Source organism: Guillardia theta (genome assembly GCF_000315625.1).
Source record: "Guillardia theta CCMP2712 unplaced genomic scaffold GUITHscaffold_177, whole genome shotgun sequence".
NCBI lineage: Eukaryota > Cryptophyceae > Pyrenomonadales > Geminigeraceae > Guillardia > Guillardia theta.
The window spans coordinates 58,419-85,600 of record NW_005434499.1 but is presented as its reverse complement, the minus strand read 5'-3'; the positions used below and the strand labels follow the sequence as shown (position 1 = coordinate 85,600).

General features: G+C 53.3%; 6 protein-coding genes across 6 annotated transcripts in view; 4 read left to right on the top strand and 2 right to left on the bottom strand.

Annotated features, from left to right (window-relative positions):
* Nucleotides 1-245: 245 nt before the first annotated feature.
* GUITHDRAFT_120317 (hypothetical protein) lies at nt 246-7,358 on the top strand (the record flags this gene model as incomplete). Its single annotated transcript, XM_005820438.1, has 16 exons — nt 246-359; nt 418-997; nt 1,179-1,348; nt 1,396-1,488; nt 1,541-1,590; nt 1,646-1,707; nt 1,752-4,203; nt 4,499-4,679; nt 4,877-5,329; nt 5,442-5,509; nt 5,573-5,636; nt 5,983-6,216; nt 6,302-6,393; nt 6,443-6,572; nt 7,083-7,168; nt 7,286-7,358. The coding sequence occupies 16 exons, from the start codon at nt 246-248 to the stop codon at nt 7,356-7,358; spliced, it is 4,902 nt and encodes a 1,633-aa protein (XP_005820495.1).
* A 511-nt stretch (nt 7,359-7,869) lies between these two features.
* On the bottom strand, nt 7,870-9,358 carry GUITHDRAFT_81327 (hypothetical protein; the record flags this gene model as incomplete). Its single annotated transcript, XM_005820437.1, has 5 exons — nt 7,870-7,927; nt 8,180-8,283; nt 8,445-8,460; nt 8,555-8,625; nt 8,654-9,358. The coding sequence occupies 5 exons, from the start codon at nt 9,356-9,358 to the stop codon at nt 7,870-7,872; spliced, it is 954 nt and encodes a 317-aa protein (XP_005820494.1).
* Nucleotides 9,359-10,009: 651 nt separating this feature from the next.
* Nucleotides 10,010-11,743, top strand: GUITHDRAFT_120315 (hypothetical protein; the record flags this gene model as incomplete). The annotated part of the gene is made up of 9 exons (XM_005820436.1): nt 10,010-10,062; nt 10,270-10,316; nt 10,356-10,614; nt 10,700-10,826; nt 10,870-10,968; nt 11,052-11,148; nt 11,198-11,328; nt 11,451-11,562; nt 11,613-11,743. The coding sequence occupies 9 exons, from the start codon at nt 10,010-10,012 to the stop codon at nt 11,741-11,743; spliced, it is 1,056 nt and encodes a 351-aa protein (XP_005820493.1).
* Nucleotides 11,744-19,294: 7,551 nt separating this feature from the next.
* Nucleotides 19,295-20,978, top strand: GUITHDRAFT_120313 (hypothetical protein; the record flags this gene model as incomplete). The annotated part of the gene is made up of 11 exons (XM_005820435.1): nt 19,295-19,654; nt 19,704-19,889; nt 19,936-20,068; nt 20,117-20,153; nt 20,210-20,285; nt 20,338-20,376; nt 20,422-20,466; nt 20,513-20,545; nt 20,594-20,644; nt 20,750-20,800; nt 20,844-20,978. The coding sequence occupies 11 exons, from the start codon at nt 19,295-19,297 to the stop codon at nt 20,976-20,978; spliced, it is 1,146 nt and encodes a 381-aa protein (XP_005820492.1).
* Nucleotides 20,979-22,461: 1,483 nt separating this feature from the next.
* GUITHDRAFT_57239 (hypothetical protein) lies at nt 22,462-22,674 on the bottom strand (the record flags this gene model as incomplete). Its single annotated transcript, XM_005820434.1, has 1 exon — nt 22,462-22,674. A coding segment is annotated over one exon (213 nt), but the record flags the coding sequence as incomplete, so codon positions are not given.
* Nucleotides 22,675-24,688: 2,014 nt separating this feature from the next.
* The window catches only part of ChlD (Mg chelatase, subunitD), a 6,264-nt gene continuing 3,770 nt past the window's right edge, over nt 24,689-27,182 (top strand). The window contains exons 1-6 of the mRNA XM_005820443.1: nt 24,689-24,894; nt 25,051-25,099; nt 25,150-25,784; nt 26,080-26,217; nt 26,407-26,493; nt 26,540-26,668. Of these exons, the coding sequence (XP_005820500.1) occupies nt 24,694-24,894; nt 25,051-25,099; nt 25,150-25,784; nt 26,080-26,217; nt 26,407-26,493; nt 26,540-26,668 (1,239 nt within the window). The 5' untranslated portion in view covers nt 24,689-24,693. The remainder of the gene's footprint in view (nt 24,895-25,050; nt 25,100-25,149; nt 25,785-26,079; nt 26,218-26,406; nt 26,494-26,539; nt 26,669-27,182) is intronic.

Here is a 27,182-nt window from a genome sequence, read left to right as displayed (position 1 = left end):
CCTTCTGGAAACTCTGAGTCAGAGGCGGGCCCAGTGCTGTTCACGGTGGGGAATCACTGCTGGTGTGTGCCGGTGGTGGGTACCGAGTGCTAGGGTGGGTGCTTGCCTCTGAAGCACCCGTACCCTCAGTAATTCAGACATTAGGAGGGGTGGTCTGATTGAAGGGTCATGGTAGAAACTTCCTGCAAGGGGTGGGTGGGATTTATTGGATGGTGGCGGTGAAGTCTTGAAGGGTGACACCGAGCATGGACTCGGAGCTAGCGAAGGTGATGGCGGCGAGGAAGAGGCTGGAGGAGGAGGCAGAGATGGTAGATGCAGCCCTCAGCTCCTCCTCTCTCCCTGGAGTCTCTGCTGCTAAGGTGCCAAGTTGACCTCCCGGACGTGAGATGGCTGTTTGCAAAACTGAAACCATGACAGGCATTCTTCGAAAAGAATGGTGAAAATAGGCATGGAAAGACGAATCATATTGTTAAGAAGACCAAGTCCTTGCCGACGGGAGCAAAACCAATCTTCTTCAAGGATCAGGATCAGGACAAGAGTCGTGAGCAGGCTTCCACTAATAAGACTATCCCTCTTCCTGTCAAAAGCGTTTCGGCTTCTCCACAAGATCATGGTGACGACAACTCGGCATTGCCAAAACCATCATTTTCCAATCAAGACGCGAGAATGAAGAAAAAAGAGCCAAAGGTACAAGAAAGCAGCCCTGCCGTGGCGCAGGCAGATCCAACTGTTGATTCAAACTTTCCTCCCGATATCCAGTCAGCCCCAGGGTTTGGAGCATACGCCAACCCCGAGAAAGCCAAGACAGCCATGGCGACTGGCACAGACATAGCGAGGATGCGAATGTCAAACTCTGACGACCTCTCGGCGCATCTCGGAACAGGCAGCTTGTTTGCACGACCCACACCAGCTCAACTACTCAAGAGCGGTCATGCGAACCAGAGCAAGACAAAACCGAACGTGGCTCCAATGATTCAGCCTGTGCTGTCACCTCAAGGTATAAGACTCAGTAAGCATATTCCATCCCTTTCTCACCTGACTGGCAGCTCCTCCCCCGAACCTCAACAATCAACAATCGCCTCCCTCGCCATCTTCCTCTTCTTTAAACAAATCTATCTCGTCGCCTCCTCCTAATCTTGTCACTCCTTCCTCTCCCTCTTTTTCTCCCTCGCCAACAGGCTCTCAGCACTCACCTCCATCTGGCTCTCAGCATTCGCCCCCAGCCCAGTCCTCATCTTCGTTATCTCCTGCCCTCCCCCAACAACAGCAAAAGATCGTCCAGCCTCCCCCGATCTCTTTTCCGAAGCCGGCCAGCACCACTCAAGGTCAACAGGTTCCACAAGCACAAGTAAGGCAGCAAGTCGAAGATGCTGTGATTGACGTCTGTTGGTGCAGACACTGATTCCTGATGCCTTGCAAATCGGAAAACTCTACACCCTTGAGGAAGAGGGGGAGGAGGTCGAGGAAGATGAGGAGGAGCCTGTGCAAGTGAGAGTAGATTTTTTTTCATCTGATCTCATGATTGACATCGATAAATCAGACAATGCAGCAATCGACATCAAGCTCCGCGATGCTTCACAACAACGACATGTGTGTTCCTGTCACCGTGTCACGTGAACCATTTTGTTCAATCAGGTTTTCACAGGCTTCAAACTTCTGGCGAATCTTCACTGGTCAGCAACTCGTCGAATTCAATCGACTTTGAAGGTGAACCCGGTACAGACGACGTTCCTCTCTTGACATCGTTACAGCTCGCAAAAGTTTTGCAGCTCAAGCCATCTCAAGTTTTCAAATATCCTCTCCAATTTCGCAGGAGCAACTGAAGGACACCTCGCATCCTACTCCTTTTGCATCTTCTCATCTCAATCCTCTGCAGCCTCAGTCTCAGTCTCAGCCTCAGCCTCAGCCTCAGCCTCAGCCTCAGCCTCAGCCTCAGCCTCAGCCTCAGCCTCAGCCTCAGCCTCAGCCTCAGCCTCAGCCTCAGCCTCAGCCTCAGCCTCAGTCTCAGCCTCAGCCTCAGTCTCAGCCTCATGTCCTAACTTCTTCAGCTTCTAATCTTGCGGCTGCTGCTTCTGTCAATGCTCACATCAGTGCAGCCGTTACTACTCAGCTTCATCCTATTCATGCTTCTTCTCCTCCTGACCCTGCACTTTCTGCTTCTACCTCTGTTGTCGCTACTCCTGCCGTGAAGACTGATGGAGGTCTGGAAACCGCAAACCCCCCGAAGAAGCAAGGTTCGATCGCAAAGATATTTTCGAGCGTGTTCAAGCAGAAGAAGGACAACCACGTACAATCTGACAGGCTGGAAGACGAGCAGTCGACCGTGAACCCACAGCCTATTCACGAGTTTAGAGATGCTCACGGCCAAGAATTGAGAAGCTCGTACGGAGACAACCTCTCCTTTGTCTCCTCTGATCTCATTAGCACTCAAAGCAACCACTTGGCGGCTCAAGATTTGGTAGCGAATCCTGCTGCACTGAAGGAGCAGGAGGCGGTGACCGCACCTGACAAGATGCCCGGAAATGTCGCGATGCAGATGCGACAAGAGTTTGGACAAGAGCCTTCGCCCCGTCAACATACACCATTTCGAGCAAACATTCAAGAAAAACATGGAAATACAAACAAGCTGGAGATTGCTGTCCAACGCTCCTCCTCCTCCTCCTCCTCCTCTTCCTCCTCCTCCTCCTCTCATGAGACGGAGGTCTTGGAATCAGAGGATTTGAGAAGGTCGACAGATCAAGTCTCGACAACCTCTTCGCTTTCCTCTCAGTCCCTGTCGAAGTCTCCGTTTGCCAGTCAAGGCAACCTCAACCCATCTCTCGGCAAGAAGATCGATTGGAAGGCGCCGGCATCTAAGATTCGCAAACAAGACGAGGAGGCGTTAGAGCCTGTGCACGTGCAGGAGGAGAGGAACTGGCAGACTTTCGCGTCAGAGAGGATGAAGGAACTGGCGGCGAAGGCAGACGAGGCTGATCGGAAAGGAGTCAGCACAGTCAACTTTAAGGTTTTCCTCAACTCTCTTCCTCCTTCCCCCTCGCCCTGCTCGCTTTTCTCCTTCCTTCTCCTCTTCCTTTCCGCTCTTGTCGCTCATCAATGGTTTCAGATCTCGACTTCCACCAACTCGGTGCTGCTCTGGCTCAAGGGGATGGGGTTCGGCCAGTATCGGGACATGTTTGCCGTCAACAAGATCGACGCAACGGAGCTGATGGAACTGACAGACCTGGACCTCCTCGACATGGGCATGAAGAGTCAGACCAACCGCCTCAAGCTTCTCGGCCACATAGCCGACCTCCGCGCCGCTCAGTCCAGCAAGCCCATCCCTTCCGCCCCTCTCCCCAATGTCTGGGTGGAGACCGAGAGAGACCGCCAGTGGCGAAAGGACGCGGCGCTGGTGGCGAGCATGACGGAGTTTGAGCAGCGGCAGGGATACGTGACGTGGAGGAGGTTCGAGGACAAGCGATGGAGGAGCGGGTTTGGAGTCATCCAGGGCTCCTCCCTCCACATCTTCAAAGACTCCAAGTCGCTCCTTTCCTCTCCCTCCACCTCCGTCCTCCTCACAGGCAAGTTCGTCAGCCACTGCAGCTTCGCTCAGAACTGCATCGTTGTGCAGGAGAGGAAGAGGAAGGAGAGCGACGGCGACCTTCTTCTTGTGGGGTTTGACGAGCTTGACATCGACTCTTGGATGCAGCACCTCATTGCTGCCTCCAGTCTCCCGCAGTATGCGAGGAAGGAGCTGGCTAAGGCTGCTCGGGCCCAGACGGAGGGACGATGGGAGGAGCAGGTTGAGGCAATGGTGGTTAACGTGGAGGTAGTGATGGTGTCGCGACCCAAGAGAACGAAGCTAAAGCTGCACTGGACGGTCTTACCGTCCCTGAAGTCGCAGGACGGGATGGCAGTCAAACAGTTTGACGCACTTGCAGTCAACGTGCAGGAGGAGGAGAAGAACCTCGACCTCTTCCTCGGCATCGTCAACAAGCAGCTCGTGTTGAGCAGGAAGCTGCTCGTCGAGGCCGGTCGTGATGCCTTCTTGATGCTAGAGCTCCGGGGGGAGGGAGCAGATGGGAGGACCAACATAAGAGAGACCTTCTACTGGGCCGTCTTGGACCTGAACTTCAAGAGCTGCGAGCATGCGATCTCCGTCTTTAAGAAACCTGTCGGTCATGACCTGCCTCGATCCTCCATGGACAGCTTGCCGAAGAAAAGGTCCTCCCTCCTCTATCCTCCCTAACTACATTACTCCCTCCACCCCTACTCCCTCTTCTCGTCTCTTTCCTTTTGTTTCCTCTCTCTCCCTTGTCCCGTTCTTAAACTCTTGTGTCTTGCCTGTTTCTCTTCCATGCTTCTGCCTTTGTGCGTCCGCCTTGTTTCTTTCTGCTTTCTTGCTCTATCCTCTTGTTCCTCGCTTCCTGGCTTCCTGGCTCCCTCGCTCCCTTCCTCCCTCCTCTACTGAATGTCTCTGTCTCGCCCCTTCTCCTGGCACTTGGTGATTTTCAATCAGAAACTCCAGCTTCCGCGTCTCCACTCAGGTCAAGAAGCCGCAAGGGAAGGCTGAGGCGGCGAGAGAGGCAGCATGGAGTCTTCACGCTCATGCCCTGATAGACCAGGAGGTCAGTCGTGTCAGTCTTGACGGCCCCACAGAGAGGATGCTGAGAGACGTCGTCCCCCTTATCACAGACCCGGTACATCTCCCAGCAATCCCCATCCCCCCGACTTCGCCACCTCCACCTCCTCGACCTCGTTCTTCTCCGTGACCGTCTGCTGCTGCTGCTGCTGTCTTCTTCCTCCTCGTCGCACCATCTTCCTCCTCGTGTATTCCTTCTTCTGCTTTCCTCTTTCTTCTCCTCGTTGCGACATTCATGACTGGTGGCATCTTCAGGCGTTGGCTGTTCGCTTCCAAGAGGCCATGAAAAGCCTTGCAAAGATCAGCGGGGAGGAGGGAAAGAGCAGAGAGGTGGAGGAGATCAACAGGCACGTACGCGCTGTCGTGGAGGCCGTCAGCAGGATGCAGAAGGACTCTCCTCCTCCTCCTCCTCCTCCTCAGCCTCTCTCCTTGCCAACTTCTCTCCGCCCTCGTGACGTCATCCCTCCAGCTGCGAAGCGAGACCAGGCCAGAGAGAAGAGCAAACCCGAAGCCCCTCGCTCAGCTCGCAGCTCGTCCAAGCGCGCGGCTGCTCCGAGCTCAGCTGCTGGGGTTGGGTCGCTTGAGGAGGATGAGGCACGAGGTCCGATATCGCAACCGAAGTCGCAGAGGAGGAGGGAACAAATGGGATGGGTGAGGGTCCGCGTGGGTGCTGCTCACGAGCGAAAGGCGTGGAAGCGAATGTACGCGGTGAGGATGGGAAGTAGTCTTTGCCTGCACCGGGAGGAGACGGTGAGAGAGGAGGAGGAGGAGGAGGAGAGGGGAGGAGAAGAGCTTCGTAGAACTCAAGGAGAAGGAACAGGAGCTGCAAGCAAATCTGTGGAAGACGATCAAGCTGGATAACGTGTTTGTGAATGTTACGACGAGCAAGTGAGAGGAGGAGAAGGAGGATGATGACGTGGGCATGCGGAGGAGATATTTACAGACATCCAGGCAGGAGCACCTGGTGCAGTTGAAGAGAAATATTCTCGAAGACAGATCCGACGACGTGGAGCTGGTAAAACCATGAGGCGGGACAACAGGAGGAGGAGGAGGAGGAAGAAGAAGAAGAAGAAGAGGAGGGGGAGGGGGAGAGGGACGGGGAGGATGGGGGGGAGGAGGGGAGGGGAGGAGTGGGGAGGGAGAGGGGGAGGGGGAGGGGGAGGGGGCAAATGAGGAGGAGCAATCTTGTTGACGTTTCTTTGTAGCTTGTTGAAACGGTGCAAGAAGCCTCAGCTTGGGAGAAAGAAATTCTCAGAGGAGTTGCCTTCGCCATGTCTGACTCTCCCTCTGCTTTCTCTGCCCCCCCCACTTCCTCCTCCTCTCTTCTCTCCTCCTTTGACGCTCCCGATCCCTCGCGCAAGGTTGCTGGGTCGTCACGGGGGCTGACAAAGGAGGAGGTGGCAGCAGCAGGGGTGAAGTTCACCTACACGGGAGGGAAGGGAGGGAAGAAGGAGGAAAGCGAGGAGGACGAGCGGACGGCAAACACGACCGACACGTTGTCATCGTCCTCACAAGGAGAAGCCAAGTGGGCATTCGACAACGCAAGTCAGGAGGAGGCGGACAGAGTCAGCGTGACCGCCTACAAGATTGAAGTGGTGAGATAGCGAGAATGTGCATCTCCTCCTCCTCACCCACTGTTCTTTCCTCTTCCACTTGCCCTTCCCTCTCACTTCGCATCAGACACACATGGAATGTCCAGCGTCAGAGCTCAAGGCCATCTTGTCGCTCTCCAGACCTTGTCTTGTCGTCTCCGCCGTCGCTCGAGACAGCAGGTGGGAAGCATTCTACCAGCTGAGGCTCTGCTGAACTTGAACTGCACAGGGTGGACATGATCGAAGAGTTTCCGATCTCAGCAAGGGCTGAGCTGGGAGGAGGACAACCCGCCAACTGCCTGACAATCGACTACCATGGGACTCACCAGATTGCCGATGACGTGGCATTGACGCCTCACGTGACTTGCCTGACATGCTCACAGTGCGAGACAATCTGCTTCGAGCTCCGGCACAAGAAGATATACAAGGCAATTCCCCTCCCCTTGTCTTGCCTTGCCTTGTCTCCTCTCCCTCCCTCTCCCTCACACATCTCCCTATCCCCTCTCCCTCTCCCTCTCCCTCTCCCTCTCCCTCTCCCTCTCCCTCTCCCTCTCCCTCTCCCTCTCCCTCTCCCCTCTCCCTCTCCCTCTCCCTCCCCCTCTCCCTCTCCCTCTCCCCACCCCCCTCTCGCTCTCGCTCTCGCTCTCGCTCTCGCTCTTCCTCTAGCTCTCGCTCTCGCTCTCGCTCTCCCTCCCCCTCTCGCTCTCCCTCTCGCTCTTCCTCTCGCTCTCGCTCTCGCTCCCCCACCCCCCTTTCTCGCTCTCCCTCTCGCTATCCCTCTCCCTCTCGCTCTCCCTCTCGCTCTCGCTCTCTTCTCTTTCTGCCCTTCTGCTCTTCTGGCGTCGCTCGATCTCATGCGAGCGCCTCAGGTCAGCACCAAGGGCTGGGCTCGCGTCCCACTCTCCATCGACTGCTCGGAGCTTCTTCGCATCCCCATGAATGCCAAGCCAGTCATGTCAGTCATACTGGAGGATGAGGGTAGAACTGGGAAGGAGAGGAGAGGAGAGGAGAGGAGAGGAGAGGAGGGGAGAGGAGGGGAGTGGAGAGGAGAGCATAGCTGACGATGGAGCAGATACAACAAGGATTTTGGGGGGAAAATCCTCGATGGGCATGCGATGCATATCAGGATCAATAGAAAAAAATGAAAGGACGTGGAGGACGAGGAGGACGAGGAACAAGGTGGACAAGAATTGTGACAAGGAAATGTAACAAACAAATTCGATGGCTAATGGGGGCGGAGAGGTTGGATCAGCTCAAGTTTGTAAATTGATTGTTTCATGTCTATGTTGTAATAATGTAAAGATGTAAAGGTTGAATGCAAGACTGTGAGGAGAAAACTTCGACCCATCCGTCCCTCCCGTTCCTCTCCCCTCCCCTCCCTCCTTCTCCTCCTCATTCCCCTCCAAAAACCTTCCACATCATGACAACTATTCATTCCTTACACCTCCATACTCTCAATCTTCTCCTCCTCCCTCCTCATCTCTTCGTCCACCCTCAGACGAACCTCTTCTGGGATATTCTCCACAGCCCTGCCAGCAGCGTTAGGCCGCAGCCCCCGCCCTCACCTCCCACCTCCACAGCGTGTGCGAGCCTGAGCCCTCCTTGTGCACGTTCTCCCTGCTCGTCGGTCACGCCTAGCAGGTTCAAAGACAAACCTCACGAGAGGTGGCGACGAAACGCCCGGCCGCCGGGGCAGCCATGGAAGAGACCTTGCCTGCGAGAGAAGTGAGGGCAAGACGAGGGCAGGACGCTCGCAGGAGAGGGGCAGGAGAACAGGAGAGCGGGCAAGGAGAGGTGACAAACTGAGAAACTTAGCAAAGGGGAGGAGAGGGGACGAGGACCAACAGTCGAGGGATTAGGAAGAGAGACCGAGAGGAAAGAGGAACGAAGCAATGGAGCAAAGAGATACAAGGAAGGAAGGGGGAGTGAGTGAGATGAGAGGGGGGAAGGGTTCAAAGATCTTCACATGTGACGGGTGATACTGTTGAGAGAAACTCCCGCCTTGAGCTGCTCATCAATGAAGGGTAGCATCTCCTCAATTATCTGAAAGTACGTGACTCCACCCCCCTCCTGATGGCTTGCTTCCTCCCCCTTCACCACCTCCCTCCCTCCTCTTGACTGCTTTCCATTCCTACTCCTTCCCCCCTTCTCCTCAAACTCCATTTCACCCCCCTTCCTTCCTCCTCGTGACGTCGTGGCACCTGCTGTCGAGACTTGTGATATCCATTCACATCGTTGTAGATCTCCCTGCAGGGACAAGATCAATCATGAGACAAGGCGAGGCAAGGCGAGGCAGGGAAGAGGAGCTGAAGTAGGAGGACAGGAGAGTAGACAAGGATACATATCAGCTCGAGAAAGGATCTTGTAAGGTTCATGGTAAGCAGATCGTCCGATCATCACGCCATCCATCCCCTGCACCCTCATGTCATCCTCCATCAACTCCAGCTCTTCCTGCCTGCTCCAGGTGCGCGCGAGCCTGAGAGAGGTCGGTGATGCCTCCGTTGATGATGATCTCCAGCTGAGGAAAGTCCTGCTTCAGCTGGTGGACGACGTGGTACTGGAGCGGAGGAATCTCGCGGTTCTCCTTGGGGGAGAGACCCTTGAGGATCGCCTTCCTCGCATGCACTATGAACGTCTTGCATCCTCCCTCCTCCACTGTCGACACGAACTTGCAGAGGAGGTCGTAGCTGTCTAGATGGTCGATGCCGATCCGATGCTTCACAGTCACTGGGACTTTCACACTCTCCCGCATCGCCGCCACACAGTCTCTCACGAGCTCCGGCTCAGCCATCAGACAGGCTCCGAACGAACCTGTCGAGACTCGCTCGGACGGGCATCCCACGTTGAGGTTGATCTCGTCGTACCCGTAGCTCTCCCCGACCTTGGCGCACTTGGCCAAGTCCTCTGGGTCGCTGCCCCCCAACTGAAGAGCGATGGGGTGCTCTTGAGGAAAGAAGCCCAGCAGGCGGTCTTGGTTGCCATTCAGGATGGCGGAGGTCGTCACCATCTCCGAGTACATCCATGTGTTCTTGGAGATTAACCGCAGGAAGTAACGGTCATACCGGTCCGTCCAGTCCATCATGGGCGCAACGCACAGCCTGCGGTCAGGAAGATCTTGCGGAGCTTGGGAATGCGAAGAGCTCATGCCGCAATGGAAGCGGATCCTCCGACATGAAGAAGAGGCGGGGGTTGAAAACTTCGATCCCGCATGAATAGCAAGCGAGCGAACGAAGGAGGGAGACATTGCGGTTTGGTCTGCGCTGAGCTCCTTGGTTAGTGAGGCAAGAAACAGAAAGAGGGGGAAGGTAAAGCTGAGCCTGATCAGCGCTTGCATTGCATACGTGAAGCAATTGCGATCACAACACCTGCCAAGATATTCTCAGCATAGAAACAACATTCATGTTCCAGACTGGACAAATGCCCTCCTCCCATCGAAATCACTAAACACATTTTCATGCATCTTTCTTCGCCAAATTTCTCCTCTCCTCTCCTCTCCTCTCCTCTCCTCTCCTCTCCTCTCCTCTCCTCTCCTCTCCTCTCCTCTCCTCTCCTCTCCTCTCCTCTCCTCTCCTCTCCCCTGTCCCTCTCCTTCTCCTTCTCCTTCCCTTCCTCTGCTTCACGTTCCACTCGCATCTCAGAGCTGAAAGCTTCACATGCAAATTGACCCCACCCCCACCCTTTCCACTCTATCTATTATAATACCCCACCGCTTCCTGCCCCCGATTTGACCCACCCCTTCCCTATAATTATTTTCACAGTAAATTACACCGGTACAACATCCTAATCCCCGACATCCATGGCGCCCGCCTTTGGGAAGCGTGTCGGGTTGGCTTTTGCTGTTGGAGTGAGGTCTCATGCTGCTTTCTTCCTCCTCTTTTCTTCTCTTCCCTTCTCCCTCCCCCTTTCTGTGACCCCAAAGAATCCGCTGTGTGCACCCTCTCACTTCGCCTACTTGTCGACACCTGCTGTAAACCGGTTGCGGACTGTGGCGAACAGGGGAAGTTTTTGTTTCCAGCAGAGGACATGTGTCAGTCCGAGAGCTCGAAACGATTGCAGGCAGGCAAGGCTGCAGTTTCCTCTCATGTTGAAAGACGGGAACGCTGGTGCTCCTCCCTTTCCTGACTCGCTGATGAATCTCCTAGTGCAACGAGCAGTGCAGAACAAACTGCATTTCCTCGTTGCTGTACAGAATGAGCCCGTGGCTTCGTGGATGGAGAATTTTCTTGATCACAAACATCTGAAAATGATCAAAATGACAGACTACCATTGCAAAGCATGCTATCATGGGATTGACGGGTTGACATGTAACTGGAGGGAGTATCTACAAAAGCTGGAAGGGACATCAGAGCAGACGATACATGTACAGTACACTCCTGGAGTTTCAGAGGTGGAATCTTTGAGGTAAGCAGTCTCATGTGTGCTTATTTCCTGTATGTCTCCGCATCGTCTATGTTCGGTCAACGCTCACGTCTGCACGTTTTCTCAGGAACGCCAACTACTCATATACCAACGTGTTCGGCCAGGAGCCGCCATGGGCGCAGGCATCGGCGTCAAGGAGGCAGAACCCTTATCTCAAGGAAAACAACGGGATGCCCAAGATCGAGTTCACTGAGGTGAAGGACCTCTGTCTCGGGGGCTCCACTGAAACCAAGGCAGGTTGTCAAGCCCAAAGAGATTTTACAGTCCCTTCATTCAATCGCGACGCGTATAGTTGAAGAATTTGAGGAGGACTTGTCACATGTCCGGGAAGAGAACGTGAGAGCTGATCGGTGTCGTGTCCTCTTGTCCTACTTCCCGCTCATCTGTCTGCGGATCTCATCCTTCTTATCTTTTCTCAGGAATACATTCGTCTTCTGCACAAGGAAAGAAACATTTTCAAGAGTGCAAACTCTTCCTTCGAACCCTTGCCTGTCGCTTGGAAGCAGCAACTGAAAGGTCCCTTGCAACCTCCGACCCGATCCCCCTCACTCCCCCCTGACAGCAGGGACGCTGCAAGAGCCAACCCCTTTGCGACAGGCGTCGAAAGATCTTCTGATGCGATTGTTGACCAAGACGGCTGTGCTAGAAGTGCTGGTGGATATGTCACAAGACAGCAAGGAGTCGAAACATTACCAGGTGATACCCCTCCTCTTTCATCCCTTCACACTCCTCATTTGTACTCAGACCCCTCTTCTCTCTGCCTTCCTCCCTTTCTCTCTCCTCCCTCCTCCCTGCACTGACTCACCTCCCCCTGGCAGTGGATGAAGACCTACGTGGGTAAGTGGATGCAGCAGTTCGATAGCGCTGCTTCGGTCAAGGTTGACGTGTCCTTCATGGAAGAGCTACTGCAACAGCCTTTCCGCGTCTCAGGTTTATTCTCTTTCTCGCCTGCAACGTGTTTGCGTGATGTTGCCAACCAGAGAAGGAAGGGAAGATGGAGGTTGTCGACCCTCTATACATCAGCGAGAAGATTTTTGACAAGCGTCTCGATGTCGCTGCAAGATGGACCAACTCTCTCGGAGCGGCACGAGCGATTTTCAATGGCACGTGAGATGGAAGCGACACCATCAGAGAGAAGAAAACGACATGGAGGAGGCACCTCGTGCTGCTCCATCCGTCTGCCTGCAAGCAGCTTGACCGACCCACTGCTTGTTCCATGGGATAGCAGGGAGGGAGATGTTCGATGGAAGAGGAAAAGAAAGTGGGGTGAAGTGAAGGGAAGAAGGGAGGAGAGCAGACCTGACAGTGCGAGCGGACAGACGAAAATGGATCGGAAGGAGATGGGAGCAGAATGGACTGAGCAGAATAGGCAAGGTAAAAAGAAAGGGAGAGATGAGAAGAAGTCATTCGTAAGAGTCAAGTTGGATCGTTCAATGAGTCATTCGTAAGAGTCAAGTTGGATCGTTCAATGATCATAAATGTACCAGAATCTTCGAGGTGGCACCCCCCTCCTTACTATGTCCATCTCCTTGTCCTTCCTCCCGCTTCTTCCTACGCTTGTCCTACCCAGATCCTCCTCTTCAACGGCACTCGTATCCAGCATAAGGCCAACTGCCTCTCGCCGACAGCAATCAGACCTGAGGCTCGTCTGTCAGCAACATCTCACAGCATCGCCTCCTTCCTGTGTCGCTGAAGGCCATGGCAGTCCCTTGCCGCTCCCCGTCCTCCAAGTGATATGGCGCGAAGGCTGTCTCCCATGTCCAGGGAGCGACACCTCGGAGGTACTTCCTCTTGGGGCGCCAACGTCTGAGAACAAGAGCACGAGGACTACTCAAGGCTCACCTCGCATGGCATTTGCAACACGTTGGTGTGATAACTCACGTCCTCGTCGTCGAACAGGCTCAGAAACTGTGCAAGGCTTCAGCTACAACCGTCAAGGCTTCTAGTTGCTCTCAGGATTCAATCTCCTGTCTTGCTGCATCAGCATCAACACCTTTTCAGTGAAGGTTTCTGCATCTGACTGCCTGCTCATCTTCAAAGGAATGCTAAACATTCACTCAAACAAGGTCTCAACGCATGTCTGGCTGCAAACCGAAAGCAGTCATTCGCAGGCCAATGCAGAGCATCCTGAAAAGGTTTAGGTAAAGAGTGAAGGCTTGAGCACAGAGGAAGGGATCTGAATACAGTATCGCAGCACAGGGCGTGTAGCAAGTGTTCTTTTGCTGCCGGTCTCTCCAGTCTGCAAATGCATCACAAGGGCTCATCATGCTGGCGCGACCATTGCCTCGAGGTTTCGAGTACCGAGCATGCCGTCACCAGGTTCTTGTATCTGCTCTTGACAGGATCACTTCAATCGTCTCAACCAGGTCGACTAACCGTCTCAGGGGATCTGATTTGAATCTTTCAATCCCAGGCAGATTGCACTTGGAGGAAGCACTTGTCATCTGAACCATGTCTTTATTACCATTCTCTCTTCCTGCTCAGCTTCTTGCCATAAACGCAGGAGCGTCCTCTTCAGAGACTGTCTTGCTCCCCCAGCAAGGCATCTCATTCAAGACCTCGAGTTTGACGTCAGAATAAGATCACGCGGTGGAAGCTGGTCACGTTATTGAGACACTGAGACAGAGGAAGCCCGTAGAAATTCTCTGAGTTTCTGAAACAAGGGAAGACACCAAGCCAGAGCTGATGCGGGAGAGTCAGACGTGAGGAGAGATGTGACAGGGAATGCGAGATTTGATGTGATAGGTTACCGTCATTTGACTGCAGATTCTCGGGAAAATCATCTCCGATTCCGAGATATCATGTCCCTCCTGTTCAAAGTCTCACTTATCCAACAATCTCGCATGGATCAACAAACGATCCTTCCATAGCTCAATCGTGTCATCGTGAGTTGCAAGTGAGCATATTGGAATGTCCACTTTCAATACATTGCGAGCACAAACTTCAGTGGTGGAGAACAGTTCCTGAAATGATTTGACAAGTGAAGAAGTGATCAACACAACTTACCAAGTTCGATAACAACAACTCGCAAACGCTCCAGAAAGAGTTTGTGATCTTCAAATTCATAATGTAGAGCTTTCTCCAGCTCAAAGGTGCTAGAGAAGGAGATAGACCTGCGTTCCATCATCGCAAGCCGTTAATCGCTTAAAACCACCACATCTCAGTGTGCGCTCGTAGTACAATTGCTGGACAAAGGGCGAATCTGAATCCAAAACCTTGCTATTCCACAAGAAGTCAAATGAAGTTTCATGTCGATAGAATACCGGAATGAACTTGAAATGCAGGTCAGAAGGAGAAAATATTCCGTAGGAAGAAAATCCAGAATTCGCTTGAGAAAATCGCTATGAACTTGAAAGGTTCCTGTCAAGAATAAACTCCAAGCTTACGTCTGTTAGGCAAGCGAGACCTTGGCATATCATGAAGCTATCATAGTCGCTTACCAGGACCTTGTGTTGTGGTCATGTGCTCATTTTCCAAAGGATATCGCTGATGACATGGACGTACCTGAGGACTTGGGTCGGTTGAAATATCCTCGGATTTTCGTAGATGAAGAAGCATCAATCGTGCTTCTGTCCTTGAAAAGCCACAATTTCTACGTACACGCAAAAGAGACGTCGATAACAATACAATCCATCCAATTCAATTCAGCTCCATACATTAAAAGTGTTTGAGAAGCTTTCCCTGTCTTGAGGTCCTGCGTGCATGAACAAGATCAGTATTTGCGGCTGAAGCTCAGAGGGTACTTGTGGTGAGATAGCATTCGTGCGTAGCAGAGGGACTGCTCTCTAAGATAGCATGTGGAAGTTAAGACCCATGAATCAAATGACATGATGCGATAACCTTAGCAAAGTCCGATCCGAGAATTTCATAACATAACGATAAGGTTTCAAGTCTCTCAGTCGTTTCCATCTTGTTCAATTCCAAAAACAGATCTGCATAAGTTTGTTGTTTCAGAAGCAAGAAAGAATGCCCGTGGCTCACGGAGATCTGATTGCAGACAACAAGTGATGGAGGAACTGAAAGTTTCTTATCTGAGCGTCAGTGGTATCATGATGGCAAGTTCAAGAAGAGGGCAAATAGGGAAGAGAAGGGAAAGAGAAGCAGAAGGGGGAAAGGATGAGAATAAACCAATGATCAAACAATGTTAGAAGATGTGATATATCAGTAATTGCGGGCAATGAGAGCCTGGAGGGGCATATGAAGTAGGGTGTGGGAGAGTGAGGTCAAAAGGAAGGAAAAAAAGGAGAGGGAGAGCAGGAGGCAGGAAGAGGAAGGGTGGAAGTAGATTTGAGGAGTCAGGGATGCCATCGATTCCACTGCGATCATATCCGATCCATGCGGGCCTCCTGAGACTGAGCCGCCCACCCCTACCACATTAGGCTACTGGCACGGTACTGATCACCCCCCCCACCCCCACCCCCACTCCCTGAACCTCAAAAAAACATTTGAAAGATCCTACCAGCAGCTCAAAATGACTTCGAGGGAAGCGGGCTATTTTCAGTTTCAGGTTCGTCGGCCTGTGAGGGCCAGTAAAAAGAAAAGAACCAAAGCTTTCATAATAAAGCTGGTTGATTTTGGAAAACCAACGGGACCAGCCATGGGAGGGGAGAGGAGAGGACAGGAGAGGAGAGAATGAGCAGAGAAGTCAGATTAGAGGAGAGGGGAGCAGGCGCTGGCGTACGTTTCGAAGGCACTGGTGGGTTTGCTTCAGGAACAGAGAGATGTCTGAGGGCGAGGCGGAGTGGGGAGAGGAGGGAAGAGAGGTAGGAAGAGACGATAGAGTAACCAAGAAACCATGAGAGAGCTGCAGAACATTGTGATATGAATGATATGACCAACTAGGAGGTGATGCGGTAGGTAAAAAGAATTTATGCTGAACCATATTAGCATTATGTCAAGAAGGCTATACTTACATGTGAATTTTCAGCTTCTTTGTTTGAAATCAAAGCCTTGTTTGAAACAACATTGGAAGACCCGAGGCTTCTATTCTTCTCATCCCCTCTCCCTTACTCAATATCTTTTCTCCCCCGCTTCCCTTTTCTTTCTCCCCCCACAATGTCAAGCGTCTCCTCGTCCAACAGCCAGGGCATTGATCCGGTGACTTACTTGCTTCTCGCCCTTTCTCCGGCTCATCCTGCTGGTCCCGTCCTCCTCACGACCTTTCAAGGTATTGATCATGCGCATACCGACCATGGTGTCAGGGATCTTTTTCGCCGCGTACTGTGTTGTGCAGGTTGGCAGAAAGAGTAGAGATTGAGCAACCTGAATCGCCTGCAGATCTACAGGTTCTCAAATGTTCATGTTCGGTTCTGGTTTACCGCTGTACTTGGGTTGGCTATCATCATCATCAATGCAGTGAGAAGCGGAAGATCCTTTTCACCATTTCTCTCATCGCCATCCTCCTCACCATTTCTCTCATCGCCATTTCTCTCATCGCCATCCTCCTCTTCCTCCTCTTCGATCCCTATTCAATAATGACAAGTGTGGTCGTCAATCACCTGACTCGTCAACTGGCAGGTTTTTATCTTCTTCGCAGCGATTCATTGTCCTCGGCATCTTCAAGTTTGTGACGGAAAAGTTTCTGACTTTCTCAACCCTCCCAGGTTTCACTTCTCTCATGGCCATCCATTCTCCTCACCCCCTTCATCCTTCTTTCTCCGCCCCTTCCTTCACTGTTGCCTCACTCCCCCTCTTTCCCTCCCTTTTGACAAGCTTCTCTTTCCCTCGTGTCCCGGATTTTTCTTTGGTGTGTCTTGTCGCTTCTTTCCTTGCCACTGCGTCTTTGGTCGCATTTTCCTGGATTCCAACACTCATATGAGCTTTTCAGCAACTGCAAGATTATTCTCAACGATTGCTCGGGATGGTTATGAGACTGCAAATTGTCATGTATCATAGTGCGATTTCATAGACGAAGCTTGAAACAGCCCCTGAGCAAATTGCCGCCGGTAACGGTTACTGACATGATTAGTGGTACAAATCCCAATTGTCAGCAAGTTCCTTGACCCGACAACGCTATGGTTTGAATCGCGGCGGCCAGGCCCGGCCCATGGCAGCTCAGGCCCAGGCTCAGGCCGATCCGAGGGCCCCGGGCCCTGCCCGCGGCGGCCGAGCCTCGGAGTACGGTCCGGACTCCCCGGAGCCCGGCCGTCCGGCCCCGGCGAGGCCCGGCGCCGCGCGCGGCCGCTCACTGAGTCAGCAGCCTGCGCCGTCGGAGTGAGACGCCGCGTGACCGGGTCACCGGGTGCCGCGCCCGGCGGCGGCCGCGCAGTCCGAGCGCGGCGTCGCGGTGGCCGGTGACTCCGAGCGGGTGGCCGCACCATCATTCATGGCCGCGCACCGTCAGTCCGACTCGAGTTCCCTGCGGATCGGATCAGACCCCGGGGCCCGGCGCGGCCGCCGCGCCGCGGCGCTCTGCGGCTCGGCGGCTTGGCCGGCGCAGTACCGCAGTACTAGTTAGCCTCAAAGGTTTAGAAGGAAGGTATCAGTTAAGTTTGGGGGACAGCAGTTGGCAGGACTCCGGGAAGTTGGGTTTGGTTCTCGCTGTCTTTTCTCTTCTCGCCGTTTGGCCTGTGCGACAGTCACGGTCAGGGTCGAGTCAAGCCTCCTCGACTATCCCGATTGTCCTCGTACTGATTTTTCCCTTAACTTTGAGTACAGAAAGTTTAGAAGGCCCCGTTTTGATGCTTGTTGAAAGTTGGCCCGGCGGGCTGTCTTTTCAGTGTCACAATCTCGGCGTACCGTGGCAGACTCAGAGGCCCGACAGTCGTGGAACTTGAAGCGGCGGGGCGGCGGGGTCAAGGATTCATAACAACGCTAGGGGTAGGGGTGAAATGTACGAGAGGGAAGTCATATGACCGGTGGTGTTCCTCCGCTCTGCTGAGGAGGGAAACGGTGACGGTGGGTTCTTGAAAGTTCCTCAGAACCTCTGAGCACAGGGGTAGGGTATCTCTATTATTTTACCACCCCACCCCTTGAGGAGTCCCCATTAAAATGAGAGGGATAACTAAATGTGGTGGGGTAGTGAGACTGTATCCAGGCCATGGCGAAGAGGGTGCGGGTTACTGGTGGAGGGGGTGATGCGCTTTGAGGAAAGGGTACTTTCATCATATCAATTGGTGGGTACTTTAGGAGAGAAGGCAGGGGGTAGGGTACAGTTTTGATGAGGTAGGGGTGAAACAGAATGAGAGTCAAAACTCAGGGGGTACGGATAAGACCAGCACGTCGTGGGTTCTAGATGGTTTTAAAAGCATAAAACTTATTATTCTTAAAACCACCAGGGTGCAGGGGATTGATGTAGCCAGTACAATTATATAACTACTTGATTTTTGAATCAAAGGGGGTCGGCTTTATAAAGTATTTGAAGACTTTTAGAAATGCACGAAAAAGAGACAGAATGCAGTTGCTCTGGGTGGGTGATTGAAATGCGTGCAATATAGGGACCGGTGGTGGTCATTACCCTGTAACATAGTATATGGGCCGACTGACAGATGGGTGGGTATTTAACACGACGGTGGGTATGGGGAGGGATCTGGCCGTATTACTCACCAACTAAAGTTTTAAACAAACAGTACCAGTATCTATACAAAAATATATTTAAGATTTTTAATAAAAATATTTCAATTGTAAAATTGGTAGTATATCGATTTTTCAATGAGATATATTATTTATTATTCATGTACCATACACTCAACATAACCTAAAGACAACTCGTTAAAACATTATTAAAAGCAGAAATAAGGGTCAAAAGTTTTACAGAAAAATATTTCTAATGAACTTATTACTGTTTCCGGCCGGCCGGGTTGGTCGGGTTCATGCACGCGCAGTGGTGGATGGAAATGGCGGCAGGGGAGGAGGCAGAAGAACGAGAAGGAGAAAGTACATGCTGAATGGGATGAAAGCAGATCGTAAACTAACCATTGCGCTACCTCTACTACCGACTCTCCACCTTTTCATTTTTTTCAACCTCATTCTTGATTTCTTTGTTTCTCCTTCTGTTTCTTTTTGTGGCTTTTGCAATTTTTCTGCTTGTCCTTTTGTGATCGGTCGTCCAATGTGGGAAGATGCGTTTTGTTCTGTTGACTCTTCTGGACCCACGCACCAGGCTATCATCTTCTTCTCCACACACCTCCGTAGCTAACATGTTAGCTGTTTGCCCTGCCCATGTGGACTTACACTATTTCATCTTTTTCGCATCGTTCTTGGAATGCTGGAATATGTCATTTTGCATGTCTGTACATGAATCAGATGTTCTTGTATCTGATGGATATGAGATGGCTTGCATGAAGACAATGTTTGGAACCGATGGGGAATAGATGACATATTTCCCCCCCCCCCCCCCCCGCCCCCTCCTTCTATGGCTATTGCTATGAGTTGATACATTTCATCTTTAGAGTTCTCCTCTCCATTTATTGTTGAGGCATACCTGTTGCTTCATGCTCATTTGTTCTCCTGTTCGATATGTTGTCTTCCTCAGCAAGAGTATGCTTCTGGTTCAGTGCAGTTTCGAGAATTTTGACAGTGGTAACTCACTTTCTTTTGTGACAGACGTTTCCAATCTCGTTACTCCGATATAATCCGAACAAGCTAACTTGCACATAAAAAGCACGAAATAAGCTTGGAAGGCGTAAGAAGCCTGCCGTGTCTCTCAGTTTCAAGGCCGAAGATGCCTCGCAATGCTGGGAAGATAACACCTAGAGACATTGCTGAGAGCTTGGCAATGTACAATCAAGGGGTGGAGAAAGTTCAAGCAACCATCCAGGGGTACACAGGACTCGTAGAGGCGTTTCGTGTTACTCCAGGAGGAGGATTCAAGCTCAGAATGGAGGCTTGGAAGGATGCTTGCCAGTACACGTCTGGTTTACGCAATGCGTTGCAGCGTCACTTCAAGAAGGTGACTGTCGGGGAATGGTTCAGCGATGGTGCTGTGCTGGTGCCCTGCACGGTTGCAGATTCCGTTCAAAGGACATGGGGGAGGGGTAACCGGCAGCCTCATCCGAAGTGGGATGACGTGCAATGGACAGTGGTGATTTGATATTGTGAGCTTGAGTTCCTGCCTGAGCTTTGTCGTGCAGGTTGAGGTGATGAACCCAGCTGATGACTCAGCTGAATCGATGTCACGTCCCGCTGTTGGAGACGTTGAGGGCTCGGAGCGTCCGGAGTCAGACTCCTACAGCCGTGCATCGCAAGATGTTGAGCCAGAAACAACCAGCCCGGCTACAGCAGGACTAGAACAGGACAACACTCCATCAAATGCCTTGGTAGTGTCGAGACCAGGGTTTGTGCTTTTGTTGACATTTCTTCCAGTCTCGTGTAAAGGAAGCATCGGCTTCTGCATCCTCTGTGTCTCCTTTGGTTGGAATCCCTTTTTCCCCGGATTTGTATAATTTTCAAAGTCTTCGTGGGGAGTCCCCTTTGTTAAGCGTGTCCAGCAGCAAAGGTTTATAGTGTAACCCTTCAAGTTCTTTTGTGTGACTTCTTGTCGTAGGACGCAAAGTGTACGATGTCGATGAAGAACTTGAAAGGTTAGTTTCGTTTCACGGACAATGATTTGATCCATTGACATTCGGGCTTTCAACAGGCTGAGACAGATTAAGAACATGCAAACAAACAATGTTATCTTTCCGGTCACTCCAGTCACAGAATTGAACATGCAGGTCTGAATGTTTAAGCGTGCAGTGTTGGCGAAGTCTGACTTGTTGATGTCAGATCAACGCCGGGGCAGACCCTCATGTGCCTTGTAACCAGGTGCGAGGAGGAGGACAGGGAGGGGTCAAGCTCAATCGTGTTCAGGTTGAGATGATGGACTTCGACCGAACTTCGTTCCAGATGCATCAGGTACCTGCTGACTGGCTGTGCCACTTCAATCTGACTGTTTGCTTAGCAAGCGCCAGATGCAGCAGGCGAAGTGCGCGAGGTGAAGGGCAGGACGAGAAGCCGCAATGCCTTGACCGTGATGGAGCAGGTGACTCTCAACGAGGACGGGGGACATCGCTACGACGATGGCAGCATGACGGTGAGTCGAACGGGTGTTGAGAGGTGGTGGTCGAGGAGGAGCAAGAGGAGCAGGAGGAGGTGGTGTAGGACGGGGAGATTGAGGAGCATGACGCAAGGATCACAGTTTGTGAACGAGGGAAACGCATCTCACTACCCGAACACTTCTTCTGCTCAGGTCTGCCAAGAGGAGGGAAAGGTTTCTCCTCACTTCACCGCAGGCTGGAGATCAAACGTGCTCCTCTGACTCGGTTGGGTTTCGATTCCACCAAGTAGGCTCGCGACGCCCACGATGGGAAGGAGAAGACGACTCGGCAGGAGAGGATGTGACCTCTAAGGCTTTGCGATCTGAATGAGTCAAAGTGACAGCTGCTTCACTTGGATCATGTGGGAGAGGAGTTCACGAGGAGGAGGAGGAAGCGGGGTGGGGGGTGGGGAGGGGGGGGCTTAGAGTCTCATGCTGTTGTTATTTATGGTACATTAAAAGGATCCTCATCAATCACATTGATTCAAGAATATGATTCCACGTGAGCTCGCCCCCTCCCGCTTACTCCTCCCTCCGTCTGCCTCCTATATCTCACCCCATTCTCTACCTTTTCCACTCCCATAACTCCTGTCCTCCTCCCACCTTCCTCGCTCCTTCACCCTCCTTCCTCTCCCTCCGTGCCCGGTGGAGGGCAGGAAAGCTGTGGGATGGTGGAGGTGGACAACTTGGGCTCATCGAGCACCCTGGCTGCCATCCTCATGGACTTCTTCTGCAAAAAAGTGAGAGGAGAGGGTGGAGGACAGGAGTGAGCAGAAGAGAGGAGAGAGCGAGAAGAGGAGGAGAGAGTGAGACACCGGAGAGCGAGAAGGTGCGTCGAAACTGCATGCTGCTAGATCCATCCGAACGCTGGAGGACAGTGAGAAAAAGCAGACGGGGGGAGGGGAGAACGACAGGCGGGGGGAAAAGGACGAGAGCGCACAGTAGGAGGAGCAGGAGCCGGGGAAGGGGAAGGGGCAGAAAGCATGCCCTTGGATCGTTTTAGCGAGCATCTCACCGAGGCGAGTAGGGGCAACCTCTAATCCTCTCCATGCTGTAGACCGTCGGGATTTGATTGCTGAAGACATTCTGCTCTGCTCCTGCCCTTCCTCGACGTGCCGCCCAAAGAGTCTCTAAGTTCCTTTCCTGCTCCAAAAACCCACATCACTCCTCCCGCGCCTTCTTCCTCCCCACTCTCTCCCTGCCCCTGCCCCTCCCCACTCTTTTGCTCATCACCAGTTCGCTCTCCTCCAGCATGAAAGCTTCCTCTCGATCCTCCCATGCCATATTGCTCCTGCCGTCCTTGACCTTCCAGGATTTGACTCGCGGACTGCCCGGACTGAACACCGCAAGGAGTCGCTCCTCCATCTGCCATGAAGGAGTCAGCAGAGGGGGAGCAGAAGCAGGCGCAAGGTCAGAGCAGGAGAGAAGGGGTGAAGACAGGAAGAGGAGGGAGGAGGGAGTAACACAAGGGGGATTCTGACGTACCTTCATCGCACGTTCAGCAGCTTCCTTCACATAATTTTTGTTCTCTGCCCACCTATGTCACGGACACATCCTCCTCGTCCTCGTCCTCGTCCTCGTCCTCGTCCTCATACTCCTCTTCTCTTACCTTTCATCTCAGCATCAAGCAGTATGCGGAGCAGATAAGGCTCGCCAGGATGCAGACGCCGTGCTGGGGCAACATGAGAGAGGAGAAAGGCAAGAAAGAGAAAGCAGAAACAGGACGAAGAGCAGAAGCAGGAGCAGGAGCAGGGACAGGAGGAGGAGGAGGAGGAGGAGGAGGAGGAGGAGGAGGAGCAAATTAGATTACCGAAATGAGAAGCGACGAGTCCATCATCAGTGCACACGTTGGCTAACGCGCCATGCTCGAGAAGGAGGGAGCAGATGGCGACGTCGCCATGGACAGCAGCGACATGAAGGGGAGTGAAGCCATGGCCATCCTGCGCGTTTACCTTCACCCCCTTGTTGCTGAGCATGGCAGCAACAATCTCGCACTGCCCCTTGCGACATGCGACATGCAGTCCTGTGACCGACAGGTCGCTCTCGTCAAGCACATACATCCTACTCGCCCTCCTCCCCACGTCCTCCATTCCGCAGTCTCGTGCACAGACAACGTCGGCAAGCGACAAAGATACGCCCATGCTGCTAACCAAGTGAGAAGGGGGCGAGGGAGAGGATGGAGGGACAACAACGCAGAAAGGGAGGAAACGAGACGGCAAAGAGCAGCAGGAAGGAAGTTCAAAATTCAAGGGGAAACAACAGGAGAGAGGAGGAGCAGGAGATTGGAGAGTGGTGGAGGACAAGGAAAAGAGATGAACGAGAGTGCGATTGAGCTGGGTTAGAAGACAGAGTAGAAGATGTCTCATACGACATACTACGATATGTTGCTCTTAGTGAAGGAGCAAATAGAAAAGAGCGAGTACAGCACAAGTCAAACACAACAGCATCAGAACATGCTCAGGACATTGATGAGAACACACAACTTTCATACGTCTCTGGTAGTGCACTTAGGCACTCCCACTGTGGGCTCTCCTAGGGTCGAGGCCTCCGTCGAGGCTCCTAGTCGAGGCTCAGCTAGTCGAGGCTCCTAGTCTACTCTCTGTCTCTGTCTCTCTGTCTCTCTGTCTCTCTTTTTCTCTCAGGTCTCTGTCTCTCTCTCTGTCTCTGTCTCTGTCTCTGTCTCTGTCTGTCTGTCTGTCTGTCTGTCTTTCCCTCCCTCCCTCAGGGCCACAGGCTCTACGCATCGCTCGGCTCGAAATGTCTGGGGTACAAGTTCGGCCTCACTAGGCAAAATTTGACCGTGCCGTTGAAAAAAAACCACGCTTTGATTGACTCGGGCAACTTCTGACAGTGAACCGTTCCGACTGAATCAAACTTGAAAGTTCAACCGTTGACCCGGGCCACTCAGCCGGGAGAGGGCCCTCAGGCTTCACGGCGGGGCCCGGCCCCGGCACTACTGTCAAGCCGCTGAGCGGCGAGGGTGACGGAGGCGGGCCCGGCCCACCGGCCGCCGCCGGCCCCACCCCGGTGCCCTGAGCCTGTGGCACTCAGTGCAGTGACTCGGATCGGAAGCTGCCGCAGTGCCCGGGCCGCCCGGCACTGCCCACCGCCGGGCCCCGGCACTGCCCCGGGCCGGTCCTCACTGGGTCAGTGCGCGGCCGCGCGGCCCGCCCGCGGCGCCGGCTGCCGGGATTGCGGCCCCCGGACCCGGTGTCCGGGCTCCCCCCGGGCCCGGCCCGGGCCGGCGGGGGACCTGGCGGGGCCGACTCCTGAATCGGACTGAGGAACGGTTGAGAATGTGGGGGATGATTCGAGTCTGTTTTGTTCGAACTGTATGAGGCCACGTGACCTTGTTGTGCCCCACCAGTCGAGCAGAGGCAGCACCTAGGGGTAGTAGGGTGGTAATGGCATAAACAATCTGGATGGTAGGGGTGGTGTTGTACGGGTGGATTGAAATGGAGAAACAATGAGGAAGGACGGGGTTAAAGGAAATGTGATGAGTTTAGTGAGGAGTACCGGTGGTCGAGGACTACCCCCTCTTGTATGGTAGCGAAGACTCCGGGGTTATAAGGATGGTCAGTCTGGGGATGAGGGATGAATTGGTGAAAGTAGGGTGGGCATGACCTCTAATGGGGTGTATCGCCATGGGGTGGGGGTACTACCGCAGAATCAGGGGTCCTTCTATCTCAATTTCTATGGGAGGGGTAGGTGGTGCAAAACATGGGTGGGCCCTATACCGATGGGGTCCATCTTGTGTAGCAAGGGTCCACCGGGCTTCAAGGGGGTGGTTTTTGGCTTTACTCTGGGTGGGTGATGACATAGAATCTCTGTTGCAGGGTTCGTTGAAGGAACAGAGGGGGTAGTCGATCTGGAAATATTGCCTGGGTAGGTCATGTGTGAATCGGTGGGTGAAAACATTTCAATGGGAGGGTAGTGGATTATTGTCATGGGGTCAGGGTACCGAGGGGTGATAATCGGCAGGGTAGTAGCGAATGAGGGGTAGGGGGTGGAGGGGTGTAGTTGTGACATAGCGGCCTCCTGCTGCCATGGCAATGGCGGCGATGGCGCTGACGGTGGCGATGGCGATGGGGGTGGCTGAAGCCTTTATGGCTCCTTCCTCCTCCTGCTCCTTCTCGACATCCATATCCTCTTCTTTCTCCGCACGTTCTAAGTTCCTCGGAGCCTCAGTGACAAGGATGCAACAGAAGCCTTCCAAGCTGTGTGGGGCTGGAAGCCGCAGCATCCAGGTGATAGAAAGAAAGAAGAACTGCAGACGTGGAAGAGACTAATCATACATCCTGCTGTCTGGATCTTCTCTTCTACTTCATGTCCCATCTCTCCCATCTCTCCTTCCTCTCCCTCCTTTGTCACAAAGCTGGTTGACGTCTGACGTAGCCCGACAGATCGGAGGGATGAACATGGTGGCTAGCGCAGATGCTGAGGCAAGAGCAGGTGAGTCAGGGTCGAGTTGCTTGTAGAGCATGACAGGACGTACGTACCAGCTGCTGCGATGGAGATGGAGACCAAGGGATACCAGAAGTCCGCCATGTCAAAGAGCAACCTGCCCCTCTCCCTCATCGTCGGGCAACAACCAATCAAGACAGCTCTCCTGCTCGCTGCTGTGAACCCTCAGATGGGAGGAGTGATCATTGCAGGAGGAAGGGGAACAGGAAAGTCTGTCATGGCTCGTGCGCTTCACAGGCTCCTCCCTCCCATCGAGATCGTCAAGGGGTCCAAGTTCAACATCGACCCCAATGATGAGAGGGGCGAGATCGACGACTTCCTGGCCAACGAGCTCGCGGCATCGGGCAAGGACTTCAAGGACCTTGAGACGGAAGTCATCGAGTGCCCCTTCGTCCAGGTTCCTCTCAACGTGCTTGACGACCGTCTCCTCGGATCCGTAGACGTGGAGCAGTCAGTGAGGCAGGGCAAGACCGTCTTTGAGCCCGGGCTGCTGGCCAAGGCCCATCGGGGCGTCTTGTACGTGGACGACATCAATCTTCTTGACAACGAGCTGTCGAACATCCTCCTGTCTGTCGTGTCGGAGGGCTGGGTGAACGTAGAGAGGGAGGGGATCAGCGTTCGCTACCCCTGCCGCCCGCTGCTCATCGCAACCTTCAATCCCGAGGAGTCGGAGGTGCGATAGTGCTGAGATCCTCCTCTCTTCCCTCCTCCCTCTCCTATCCCTCCCTCATCCTTACTCCTCTCCTCCTCCCTCCTCCCTCATCGGCCTCCGTCTTCAGCTCCCGCTCCCGCCCCCGCCCCCTCACTTCTTTCAATTTCATGGTTCCTCCACTTCTCTCGTCAGCCTCTTTTCCTTAATCTCTACAACCTCTATCTCTTGTCACCCGATCTCTCTGCCTCCTCGGCCTTGCTTTCCCTCCCTTGACATATCTTTGAGCTCGTTGCCTGCTCTGATCTCTGTCTTCCAGCTCCGCTCTCACCTTCTCGACCGCATTGCCGTCTCTCTCTCCGCGGACGCAAACCCCCTCAGCCTTGACGATCGTGTCGAGGCCGTCAACAGCTACTTGGGCTTTGCTGAGAAGACGATGACTGCTGATGATATCCAGGTCCTCCTTCCCTCACCGCCTCAACCCCAACCCTCTTTGCCACCCCCAACCACCGCCACCGCCATTTCCTCCTCTTCCGAACTCCCTCCGCCCTCCCCGTATCCCCTACTCTCCTCATCTTCCTCCCCGTCTTCTCCCCCTCTTTTCCTTCCTTCCCTGCTGCTCGCTCCTCTCATCGTCCTTCGCCAGGACATGGAGGACAGTGAGGAGTCTCTGAGGACGCGCATCATCTTTGCCCGCGAGGATCTCAAGGAGACCAAGATCTCTCCGAAGCAGGTACAGCCCAGCTGAGCTCTTGCTGGCATTTTACCGGCTGTTTCAGATCGCGTATCTTTGCGGAGAGGCCTCCCGTGCTGGAGTTCAGGGTCATCGCGCTGAATTGTTCGCGTGCGAAGTTGCCAAGGCCAACGCGGCGCTGAACTCAAGAGCTGTAAATGCTGACGACTTGAAGGTGCCATCCTCCTCCTCCTCCTCCTCCTCCTCCTCCTTTTCTCTCATCCTCCTCCTCCTCCTCCTCCTCCTCCTCCTCCTCCTTTTCACTCCTCCCCTCCTCCGCCACACACAACGATGCTGACGACATGTAGATCCTATACTACTCTTAACTGTATTTGATTATCACTCCGTCCATTAGCACGCACTTCCATTCCCCTTCCCCGTCGACCAGCATTACATCCAGGTCTTCCACGAGCTTGCATTCTTGTAGCTTTAAAATCACGATCGCAAGCGCTTCTGCAAGCGGCGGATCCCCTCCAACCACATACCCTTTGTAAATCTTACTTGATACGGGCGGACATGAGGTCTGCCAGTTCTTTCGCAACAGATTCTTCCTTCCCTGGGAAGCCAAAGTCTCGCAGCTTCTTACAGACTTCTCTGCCATACTCACTCAATATCTTCGTGTCCGTCAACAAATGCTCATTCACAAACTTCTCCAAACCTTGCGTGAAAGAACTCTTGCTGCTGTACCG